The sequence below is a fragment of the Olea europaea genome, chromosome 1 (assembly GCF_002742605.1).
Source record: "Olea europaea var. sylvestris chromosome 1, O_europaea_v1, whole genome shotgun sequence".
NCBI lineage: Eukaryota > Viridiplantae > Streptophyta > Magnoliopsida > Lamiales > Oleaceae > Olea > Olea europaea.
Genome location: NC_036237.1, coordinates 1,492,444 through 1,504,011, shown reverse-complemented (window position 1 = coordinate 1,504,011; position 11,568 = coordinate 1,492,444). Strand labels below are relative to the sequence as shown.

The 11,568-nt window shown below is 32.9% G+C and overlaps 2 protein-coding genes across 4 annotated transcripts; both read left to right on the top strand.

Moving 5' to 3' along the window:
- Nucleotides 1–938: 938 nt before the first annotated feature.
- On the top strand, nucleotides 939–2,985 carry LOC111410609 (plant UBX domain-containing protein 10-like). Of its 2 annotated transcripts, none has more exons than XM_023041079.1 (5): nucleotides 939–1,568; nucleotides 1,790–1,963; nucleotides 2,041–2,208; nucleotides 2,294–2,412; nucleotides 2,673–2,985. In XM_023041079.1, the coding sequence occupies exons 1-5, from the start codon at nucleotides 972–974 to the stop codon at nucleotides 2,779–2,781; spliced, it is 1,167 nt and encodes a 388-aa protein (XP_022896847.1). In that variant the 5' UTR covers nucleotides 939–971; the 3' UTR covers nucleotides 2,782–2,985. The 2 variants fall into 2 exon arrangements, with proteins under 2 accessions (XP_022896847.1, XP_022896921.1); XM_023041153.1 differs by having other exon boundaries at nucleotides 2,294–2,444; nucleotides 2,705–2,985.
- Nucleotides 2,986–4,807: 1,822 nt separating this feature from the next.
- On the top strand, nucleotides 4,808–9,899 carry LOC111410490 (CRAL-TRIO domain-containing protein C589.09, mitochondrial-like). Of its 2 annotated transcripts, XM_023040884.1 has the most exons (6): nucleotides 4,808–5,047; nucleotides 6,097–6,249; nucleotides 6,622–6,768; nucleotides 8,250–8,402; nucleotides 9,141–9,263; nucleotides 9,649–9,899. In XM_023040884.1, exons 1-6 carry the CDS (start codon nucleotides 4,913–4,915, stop codon nucleotides 9,724–9,726), a joined length of 789 nt encoding a protein of 262 aa, XP_022896652.1. In that variant the 5' UTR covers nucleotides 4,808–4,912; the 3' UTR covers nucleotides 9,727–9,899. The 2 variants fall into 2 exon arrangements, with proteins under 2 accessions (XP_022896652.1, XP_022896734.1); XM_023040966.1 differs by lacking the exon at nucleotides 6,097–6,249 and having other exon boundaries at nucleotides 4,814–5,047.
- The last annotated feature ends 1,669 nt before the right edge of the window (nucleotides 9,900–11,568 follow it).

Below are 11,568 nucleotides of genomic sequence, written 5' to 3'. Positions count from 1 at the left end.
TAATTTGCTTCTATAACTATCACTCGACTCGAGAGTGCAATCTCGATTTTTTGGTAGAATAAGCCGGGATTAATAGATGTATCTCAATTGGTCAAGAGTTGACCCAATTGAAAACATCTATTAGAGCTTGGGTCATGTGAGTCCAATTAGGTCCCTCTCTTGGCTCCAATAAAAGGTGTGTGACTTAATTGGCCTACTAAAATAAAGTTTAAGGAAATTTGTGCAATTTTAAAACCTAATAGTTCATTATAAATATGCACTTTATTGGCATATTTTAAATGAGAATTAGGGTTAGCCACTTTTCACATTCCCCAAAAAGAAATAATACCTAGTGGAGAACAAGGGAGAATATCTAAGGAAGGAAGTAATTGGCTAGGCCATTAATAGCTTCTTCAAAAAGGTTATCATCTCCCCTTTCTATATATGTGAGGATTTTATAATCCAATGATCCCAAGGTCAATTAAATCCTTATTTACATGATTTTAATTTTCAAAGGAAAATTAATTTCATATTATGATAATTAAAATTCATTAACCAACACCGATGTCCATCCCTAATCTTGATCCTAATACTCTTTAATGTGATGAAGCATATTAAAGTTGATAAAGTAAATTTTCATGCGTGACAATTTTTGTCCGGAAAAGTATTCCCTTTCTTTTTTCTTTTTTTTTGGCGAGTAAGATGCGTTACCCATGATACTTAGGAAACAAGTTCTCAAAGAAAGGAATCCACATACAATTCTGTAGAAGAGTACGAAATACAATTCTGTAGAACAGAATAAGAAAAAGCTGAAAACAGCATCCCAACGCATTATTTGTCTTTACTTTGCAGAGAACTTTAATAAAGCAGAAAAAAATATTCTGTAGTTGATTATGACAATTGTAGTAACATGTCTACCTAGGATTCCTATGTTGGTATTACATATAAAGGATTGTTTTCACACTCCAAAAACAATCTAAAAGACTAAATCTATGTCATCAACAATGAGAAGAAATGCAAGATCAATGGGAGAGGCAGCCCGTAATGGGTTTGTTCGACGAATGGTAAACCTTCCTCGAAGCATACTAGGAGAATTTTCTCGAGCGATGGGGCAAGGAATAGACCTCGTCACACAAGGACGACGAAGAAACTACTATCAATCGCTAAATTTCCCGTCCCAAAATCCACATTATCCCATAGCAGATCCATTAGACTTCCATCCACAGGAACCTCCCATGGTTCAAGAAGAATGGGCTTTTCTAGCTAAATTTGAGGAGCAGTATGGTACACTGCACCCCTTTTTCTACGCCTGCCGATTGATGGAAGCACTAAAAATAGCTGCTGATGAGCATAAATTCTTGTTCATGTACATCCATTCACCAGAACATCCATTTACACCCCCTTTTTGTAGGGAAACTTTGTGTTCTGAGGTGGTGGTACAATTTCTTGATGCAAATTTTGTTTCTTGGGGTGGACTTTCTAATGGAGGAGAGGGTTTACAAATGGCTACGACTTTAAGGGTTTCTAGCTTTCCATTTTGTGCAGTGGTGGCTCCAGCTTCTGGTGATAGTTTAGCTGTGCTGCAACAGGTGAGTTGATTTTTACTATCACTAATAAGTATTGTTGTTGACGTCAAAATCCGCCAACAGTTCAGTTGTGCGAGAATTATCTCTGAAACGGTTTAGATTAAGTACAACATCCTTCTTACTTGTGCTTAGTGAATCATAATTCGAGTAGTTGACCCTAGATTTATTGTTGGTTGGAAATTTAAGAAATGCAAAAATTGCTCATTTTGCCTTCGCTTGTGTAGATGGAAGGTCCAGTCTCCCCCGCTGAATTGGTGGGAATACTACAAAGGACAATAGAAGAGCAAGGTTTGGCTTTTGGGAGTGATAGAGGTAAGGAGGACGAAAAGAAAAACGCCGATCGTCGATTGAGGGAAGAACAAAATGCTGCCTATCTTGCAGCATTGAAGATAGATCAGGTGCATATATTATTAATTTATTATATTATTCAGTCATGTCCCGTGACAAACAATCACTGAACTTTACCTTTGTTTAGGAGAAAGAAAGACTCGGAAGTTCAAGTTCAGGGAATAAAGTTCCAAAACATGTAGATTCTTCAAGTAAATCAAACCAAGATAAACCCAAACAAAAAATCATGGAGAAACAACAGAGTAAAGTGAAAGAAGGCAATGCAAGTGGAGGAAAGAAGGCTGAAGTAACACAGGTACATGGTTATGTGCTAAATACGAAGAACACGTTTGGCTAAGATTTGAACATGTTACATTTTTCTTACTGTGATTCTTGCACAGCTCTTAATACGATTTCCGAATGGGGAGAGGAGGGAGCACAGTTTCTTGTCGACAGACAAGATTCAAGAAATTTATAGATATGTCGATTCATTAGGCCTGCCCGGAGTTGGAAATTACAGGTTGATATCAAACTTCCCTAGAAAGGTTTATGGTGTTGATCAGATAGGAATGACTCTCAAAGATGCTGGCCTACTTCCTAAAGCAAGCCTCTTTCTAGAACTTCTTTAGTATTTTACACTTGTTGGATCTATTAATTAACGAAGTCACTGCTCATGAGTCGATGCTCATTCATCAAGGATATGTTGGTGCCTATCATGTTATAGGATAGCTTACAACTTCATGTTCTATTTCAAAGTTTAACGCTAATTGGAAATTACAGGTTGATATCAAACTTCCCTAGAAAGGTTTATGGTGTTGATCAGATAGGAATGACTCTCAAAGATGCTGGCCTACTTCCTAAAGCAAGCCTCTTTCTAGAACTTCTTTAGTATTTTACACTTGTTGGATCTATTAATTAACGAAGTCACTGCTCATGAGTCGATGCTCATTCATCAAGGATATGTTGGTGCCTATCATGTTATAGGATAGCTTACAACTTCATGTTCTATTTCAAAGTTTAACGCTAATTGAATGAGAATTTTAGTGCATTGCAGCTGGAATCTTATATAATTGCTGTTTCACTTTCCCTAGAAGTCAATTTGCTGCAATAATTTGTGCTTACTTTTTTAACTTTGTCTCGAAGGATAAATTCTCTCTTGCTCAACTTTTTAATATAAAATCATATCTAGAGGTATAGATTCGGACTAAACTGTTCACGTTCAATTTTCCGTCTCCAAGCCCGGCATGGCTCGAGACAGGCTAGTCCATGGGCCAATCTGTATAAAGTGAGTTGTGTCGACCTAGCTCTCCAGGTCCATGCAAGTCTTGTCTATGATTTGCTCATATTTATAAAATCAATCTTTATTTTTCTTGCAACTTCGACAAGATTCATGTGGAAATTGTACCAAAAAATATACTATAGTTTATATAAAATCATCGTACTACTTTATTCTCCATCTAAATTAAATCTTAATTAAGGAATTATGGACCAACCTGTACAAAATTCAAACAAATTTAATAAGCCAGAACTATTAAATGGTCATAATGTAACATAACATTTTTTTCCATCAACTAATGCATAGATTATGGCTAAGATAGAACCTAGTTTCGATAAATACATTTTATGCATATTTAGTATACAATTTCAGATCAAATTAAAAAAATATATAATAAATAGAATTTCAACATCTTATTTTTTTCATAACATGGTCTTGTTATATTCAATGACCTTACCAAATATCATATGAATAATGTTATTTGTAGTCGATCACTGTCGTAGTCGTATATGTGGCGATTAGTGATCTGACATATTAATGTGACGATTTTTTTATTGCCTCATATATCAAATCACTAATCACCACATGTATGTCATGTAAGGTAACTATAATAGTGAACGATTGCAAATAAAATTATTCATATCGTATTCATGTTTAAATCATTCGGTGATACATGTACACTTTTGGTGCACATAATGCATTACACTGTCGCATATAATTTATTGCAATAATATTATGTGTACATCATTATGGTGTACATATAAGGAGGATGCAATGTTTTGTGTACATATAGTATTGTCCAATTTATTGTATGTGGACTCACCTCCATGTTCTATGGAAAAAAATTATCCTGAAAGGCAAGAAATAGCCTTTCTCATACATTTTTACTAAAATAGATAAAAAAAAAAATAATTTAACCGTTATGAGCATTAGTCTGACTACAATTAATTTTAGCCCTTGTTTGAGACATATTCCTTTGGAAAAATGCATTTTTAAACAGTTTTTGACATAATTTCAACCACCTATTTTTTAATAAAATAACATTACATGTAAATTTAATATTTTTTTCGTATTTTTTAACCACGCATTTACCATCAATACAATATTCAAAAATGTATTTTTCCTTCAAAAATAGGGCTCAAACAATTACTTAGCCCTTGTTTGAGCCACATTATTCTCAAAAAAATACATTTTGAATAGTGTATTGATAGAAAATGTGTGGTTAAAGAATAAGGAAAAGTTTTTGATTTACGTGTAATATTATTTTATTAAAAAATGTGTGATTGAAATGATGTCAAATTACTGTCTAAAAATGTATTTTTTCAAAAAAATGTGGTACAAATAGGACCTTAATAATATTTTTTATGGGACCAAAATTTTTTAACTATATATTTTATTAACTTTTATTAAAATTTAATAAAAAAATTGATCTAATCCCTACCAAACAGGGGTTAATTATCAATATTTTGAAAGTCGGATAGAGTATCAGGTAAAAGTAACAGATCAAGGGTCAAACTGTTGAATCAAACAGGTAATAAAAAATAATTTAAAAATAAGAATGTAAATAATTTATATTCAACTCTGATTTTATCCTCAAAGTATGAGACTCAGCTTATAAACCATACCAAACAAGCACCCCGTGCGCACCGAAAAGGGTAGATCTCTACTCTCCCTCTTTCCCACACGCGCATATATTCTCTGACACAGTGACAAGAGCCCACAGAGAATAGAAGAAACTGATAAAATGGCTTGCTGCCTGCGGTTGCGGCCTCCACCCGGTCAACCTTTCGATCTCGTTTCAATTAATCTCAAGAAGCACATTAAAATTGCTAAGCTCTGCATTCGCAATTGTGCTGCAAACCCAGAAAACACGAACAAGGTACACTCACTTGCATTTTCCTGTTAAGTATGTCCCATTGTTGTAGTTGTTGTTGCTCTGACGATGATGATGACCATGTTTGTTTCTTTTCTGTATTCTTCCCGGTTTATTATTATTTGAATGCTGAAAAGAGTTAGCTGATGAGAATGAGAAGTCGAATATGGAATTCATCTATTTGACAGCTTTCAGCTTACCCAAACATGTTTAAACAAGAATCAGTCTGTGATTTCTAACTGTGGAATACAGCTTAAATGTGTTAGGGATAATAAGAATGCGCTAGGTTGTAGAATATGTAAAGGGAATTGGTTTTATTCTCTAGAAAGATCTGATCAAGGATCTGAGTATTTATTTTGAATATAATGAATTGCAAGGTAGTACTAAAGTTTTTATCATCTTTCTTGTCAAGGAGATGGCTACTTATTGAAATCATTTAAAGCAGAACAGAAACTGAAAGCAAAAGGAATCGAATATATATTTATCCAATTGTGGACTAGTTCAATTACTAAACACTCTCACTTGTGAATTATCATCCATACACTACTTCGTAGGGGAACTCCTCTTTTGCAAGCAAAACAGATCTTCAGTGTGTAATATTTCAGAGCTTTCTGCGCGTTTTCTTTAAGCAAGCAAAATCATCTCAAAGTAGTTAACAATATTTTACAGACTGTAATAGGATGTTTGCTGAAGGAAACAACCATGCTAGAAATAATTATATACGAGTTAGCCACAAGTCTAGAAAAAATATTAATATTCATTCTTTAAAGCGTATAATGTAAAAGTTAAATGTGCCTATCTGATTCCAAGGTTAAATAACAGAAAATGTACATTTTAAACTGCTGAGACTTCTATTATATAAGGCTGATAAAGAAAGAAGATAATAAGCTGGAGATTACTTTTAAATAAATCCTTCATGATGAGTTATCTCAAGATTCAATCCTTTATAGTTTCTTTCAATATATTGTGCATACAGTATCCAGAAAGGGAAGTGTTTGTCACAACCGAATACTTTGATGAAGTCTTATGGGTAGTCATGCTTTGAAATAATGCAGCTAGTGGTTGAAGTCAAAGAGAGGCTTGAAAAGGAACACAGTTATCTCCCTGTGGGCAAAAATGGAAGAGACGATGAAGAGTTGATCCTATGGTTTCTGAAGGACCGGAAATTTTCTGCTGAAGAGGCTATCTCCAAATTGGCCAAAGCCATTGTAATTGTGATATAGTCTCTGATTATTCTACCTCAACTATGATCTAACAAGTTATTTTATAAGAGTCCAGTCTCCTTGTCTAGTAAATGTGGAAAAACTTTCTCAGGGCCGGCTTTTGTTGCTTCTTTTTCTTTCTTTTCTAATCTCCATTGCCAGGTTGCATTTTTTCCTTTAATTTTTGGTTGCTTATACAGATTTTCTTTGGCACCAAGAAAAGCCAATATTTAAGTGTCAATAAGCCTCAGTTGCACTTCTCTCTAGATTGCGGTCCCATTGTTCAACTTACACGTTTACATTTTCTCAAATGATGTTAATAGCAGATATATTTTTCTTATGTATATTCTCCTAAAATTTTCTTTCTATTTTTGTCAGAGATGGCGTCACGAATTTGGTGTGTCAGAATTGTCAGAAGAATCAGTCCAATGTGTAGCTGAAACAGGAAAAGCTTATGTGCATGACTATCTTGATATATATAACAGGCCAGTGCTAATAGTGGAAGCATCCAAGCATTTCCCTGAGGTAGTTCTGCGTTGGTCAATATGGTACATAGAACATAAAATTTACCTACCTAAGTTACTGCCAAAAAATCAGCATTAAATTATAACCCTATTTCTTGCAGTGGAAAATCTCCATTCATAAACTTTTACATTCTTCTAAATCAAGTGGATAGTTGCCAATGAATTATCAGCTTCTATAAAACATTACTACAAATATCTAGATGTAGTTCTTCCCTCAATAGTTTAGGTCAATGATAATCAAGCTATTAGCTACTGTGGGTAACTGCAGTGTCGAAATACTTCGGGATAACAACCTCTAGGCGTAGTGCTTAATTAATGGTAGTCTTGTCTACTTTTCCCTTTCACTCTTCTCTACATGCTTCCTCTCTATTGCACAGTAGCATGTTGCTGGATGCCATCAGCTGCAGGCTGGTTGCTTAGCTGCTGCAGTTGGCTGCTTCTATTTTTCTTTTCTTCCACGTTATTTCATTAATACTTAAGACTTACATTAAGTATGTCGCTCAGAGAAGTAATTTCAAGGCAGGATAATAGCTGGATGATATATTCGTGAATTGAATGAATATAAAACAAAGTGAAGCTACACGAAATACTTTCCAGAATGAGAACCAGATACTGAAAAACTATCTTTTTCATGTCTATTGAAACAGTTTATTTGCTTTTAACTAAATGGTTTTTTTATAGAATGTACTTTTGTTTCAAAATTTGAGACTTTATGCATGGTTATAGTTGGGCAATTCCATTGTTTCATGGTTTTTATGGATTTTTTTAAGTATCCATTTTGAGGCTTACATCTATTAATACATGGAATCAACTCTATCTTGTGGGCTTTGGCCATCATTGTCAGGAAATTGGAGAAAAAAATTATTTTATACTTGAGCTTTTACTCCAATAGTCCAAAATATACTCAGTTTGAAACTATTTCCGTCTTGTTAAATTTTTCCTCTTGTGGTCTCTATAAATTCGTGTCACAATATGGATGTATGTTTCTAGTTGATAGTGTAATAGTCTTTTGTCATGATGAGGAAATGTGTCAACTATGAAGCACCGACACGGACACGTGTTTTCGACACAATATGTATTGTATTCTCCGACACATGAATTTTTAAAAAAGTAATGACACGACACGCTGATTAAATTCTTTAAAACTCTTCATTAATATAGTATAAATTTAGTTTTATACTTGTTATTAACTATTTTTGTTGAAATCTTTTAAATGAGTATATATTTGTTATTTATTAATAACTTTGAGTTAAAACATATAATATTTAGTAAAAAAAGAATAATGATTATGATAAAGTATTCGAGAAATGTCGTTACAGATATGTGTCGGGCACGGACATACTCCCCTAGTTGAAGTGCTTGTGTCACAGAGTGTGATAGCATCTACATTAGTTCTTTTGTGAAATTTCAATTCTTTTTTAAAAAATATTATTGAGAATTGAGCTTCGATATTGATGGTATTCTTCATATACCTGTATGTAGGAGCATGAATATCATGATGATGAGAGGCTCTGTGTTTTTCTGATTGAGAAAGCTCTGAGAAAACTACCAGATGGGAAGGAGGAAATACTAGGAATATTTGATCTGCGAGGATTTGGGATGCAAAATGCAGATATTAAATTCCTAACTTTCCTGGTAATTTCCATGACCTATACTATCAGGCTCAGCTGGCAATTTCTTTCACAATGATTGATTTAAATTTAAATTTTATCAGATAAAGTCATCTCAAGGGTTAGCTAAGAAAATTTAAATTCCTTAAACATTCCTGGTAATTTCCATGGCCTATACTATCAGGCTCAGCCTGCAATTTTTTCCACAATTATTGATTGAAATTTTAATTTTATCAGATAAAATCATCTCAAGGGTTGGTTAAGAAAATTGAATAAAATTAATGGACATTTCTTTACTTCCTCTTTAATGCTGCTTCGAGAGAAATATGAGTTGAGTTTACTGATTGCACTGTCACTGATGACACTACAACATGGTGCATTTTGTTCCTACATATTTACTGATAATCATTTGATTGATGCTGTCAGATGTTGTCAAATCTTGTAGCACGGATAGGCCTTGGGCATGTTCTAAGCTTAAAAGTTACTTTTTAGCGACTCTTTTTGCCAAATATGTTTGAGGTTTTTTAAAGGTTATTTATTTTTTGGATTTCAGTGCAAAATTTTGCTTTTCAAGCTTAGCTAAACATATGCTCAAATTGTCAGCTCAGAAGATTTCTCATATTTATTGTTATTGGTTGAATCTTCATATTATTACTCGATAAAGTGGCCTGTCTATGTTCTTCTGAATGTTGAATTGCAATAGCAGAGTTTCTTGCCAACAGCATAATGGATAATGTAAGCTCACTTTCTCCATTTTGAACAGTTTGACGCGTTTTACTACTACTATCCAAGGCGATTGGGTGAAGTCCTTTTTGTGGAAGCTCCTTTTGTATTCAAGCCAGTTTGGCAGCTGGCAAAGCCGCTCCTAAAATCATATGCTTCATTGGTAAGGATTAAATTATCTATTCAATTCTTGGTTCTGAAAGTTTTTTCTGTTTCACGTTATAGTACGCTTCTACATCTTTGCTTCTAGTTACTCTCTGCCGCTGCTGCTTCATGCTGTTAGAGTTTGACCTCAAATCTATTTCTCGTTTTTACGGGATTAAGAGAGGAGTACTTAACTTTTGAGCTAATCTAAACATACGCCTAACTTAAAAGTTAATTCTAATTGGTTTTTTTAATGAAAAGCAAGACTGACTTTTCTAGCAAGTACTGTTAGCCGAAATTGATTAAAATGAAGAGCATTTAATAGAAGTTGCTCGTTTTGATCATTTTCTCAGCCTTCTTCACTTTTACATGGTTCGATGTGACTCATTGCTAATGTTTTGTAGGTGAGATTTTGCTCAGCGAAGACTGTAATAGATGAGTATTTTACAGCAGAGACCATCCCCTCTAACTTTAAAGAATGAACGTACAAAGATGTGCAGTGGAATGGAAGGCTTTGAGAGTGTTATGGTGACGGATGCAAATATTTTGAGTTAAGGGGACATAATCAAACCTTGTACAAATTAAATACTTTATTTTTTATTTTTAAATAATTCATACTTGACTCGAAAAAATAAAGATTTAGGTTTAAAAAACACCCCTTCATTAATATTTTGGTCATCATTTTCATCAGTCTGATTTCGAACGGCCTTTTTATTAATATTTTGCTCATCACAATAGAATGCACATTTACGTTTAAAGAACTTATAATGTATTTAAAATTTTGATACAAACAATAAATTAAAACGATCAATTCAAGTAATTGAAATGAAAAAATATATAACAAATATTCAATAATAATAATAATCAATCAAATAAAAAGTTCAAATTTTTGTGATTTTGTCTCTGTTGGTAGGGATTAGAATTATATTTTTAGTAGATTTTGATAAAAGTTAAAAAGTTGTGGGTCTTCTAAAATATTCTATTAAAATTAATTGTTAATTTTGTTTTAGATTAAAATTAAAATTTTAATTCATACTAAACATGACTTTATTTAAAAAATAAAAAAATCCCAATGAATGGTCATGAATATGGTCAAGGTTGTGTTCAGGGGCAAATCTTGGGGTTGAGTTCAACTAGGGCGGATCGCGAGCGTTGAAAGTTTACTATCGATGGCCAAAGTCCGTGAGAGCGAGGATGTTTATTAATATTTAATTGAGTAATATTCAAAAAATCATGCGGGTTAGAATTAAATATACTACTAGAACTAGTAACTAGGTACGAATTTTCATTTTGGATGAAAAAATTGTTTTATAATCTGGAAAATATCATAATTTATTTTTCGATTAAATAGGCAATATATATTAACAAAATGTCAATATGCAGTGTACAATTAAAGTTAATTAATAAGTATTATTATATTAACAAAATTGAAATTATTTATGTGTTTATCTCAATTTTATGTGTTTGTATGATTTCACTTTTTCGCAATCAATTTTTTGTAAACAAAAAGTGGAACCTTTTATTAATTAAATAAGTTTTGTTGGAAGATTTCTTATGCCACTAAAGCTAATATTTCTACAAATTCATCCATTATTAATTGACCAAACTCTCAAATCAATTTATTAGAGAGGAAAAAGGGAAAAGAAAATAAAAAAAGGGACAAAGTACTGATTAAAATGTTTCTACTTACATTTAAACCTGTAAAATTGAACATGTATTATTTTGTTACATTATATGTTAAAAATCAATAAGTGTCATGATAGTAAAGTGGTCTACGTTTAAGAAATGTTGCAGGTTCGAATCAGATTCCTTGCATAAAAATTGATGAAATACAAAAATTATAGCTCTTGAAGATTTTGAGCACAGAACCTTCAATTTAATAGTAGAACAATTAACTAGTTGAGCTGTCAAAGATGTTTGTTGTTGATATGAATTATCAAATATATAATATAAAAATTCTATCTATTATCAACAAAAAAAATTTTCCCAGACAAATCCAGTTAGGACGGCCATCACCTAGGTCCGTCACTAATTGTGCTACTCGAACATGGCCACCTCGGCTCTGTTCGAACGGGGTCGAGGTGGCCTTGTTTGAGTAGCTTTATTCATACGGTAAGCATTGTAGAAAATTAATCTTTGTTTAAATAGAATCTGACAATATGTTGTAAGTATGATCGATATTTCGTACCGAAAATCATTGAGAAATAAAAAATCAGCCGGTCAACATGTCATTAGTACCTTAAACTTGAAGATTAGACAATAATATAAGAACAAAACTTAAGTGAAAAGCTTCATCAAGATAAAAATTTCGACTAAATCCATCT

What these genes read in the sequence shown, in the direction of transcription:
- LOC111410609 (XM_023041079.1), top strand. Translation starts at nt 972, where the DNA reads ATGTCATCAACAATGAGAAGAAATGCAAGATCAATGGGAGAGGCAGCC. An exon ending in GTTTAGCTGTGCTGCAACAG is followed by an intron (nt 1,569 to 1,789) that starts GTGAGTTGATTT and finishes TCGCTTGTGTAG; the next exon opens with ATGGAAGGTCCAGTCTCCCC. An exon ending in AGAAGGCTGAAGTAACACAG is followed by an intron (nt 2,209 to 2,293) that starts GTACATGGTTAT and finishes ATTCTTGCACAG; the next exon opens with CTCTTAATACGATTTCCGAA.
- LOC111410490 (XM_023040884.1), top strand. Translation starts at nt 4,913, where the DNA reads ATGGCTTGCTGCCTGCGGTTGCGGCCTCCACCCGGTCAACCTTTCGAT. An exon ending in CATCCAAGCATTTCCCTGAG is followed by an intron (nt 6,769 to 8,249) that starts GTAGTTCTGCGT and finishes ACCTGTATGTAG; the next exon opens with GAGCATGAATATCATGATGA. An exon ending in TAAAATCATATGCTTCATTG is followed by an intron (nt 9,264 to 9,648) that starts GTAAGGATTAAA and finishes AATGTTTTGTAG; the next exon opens with GTGAGATTTTGCTCAGCGAA.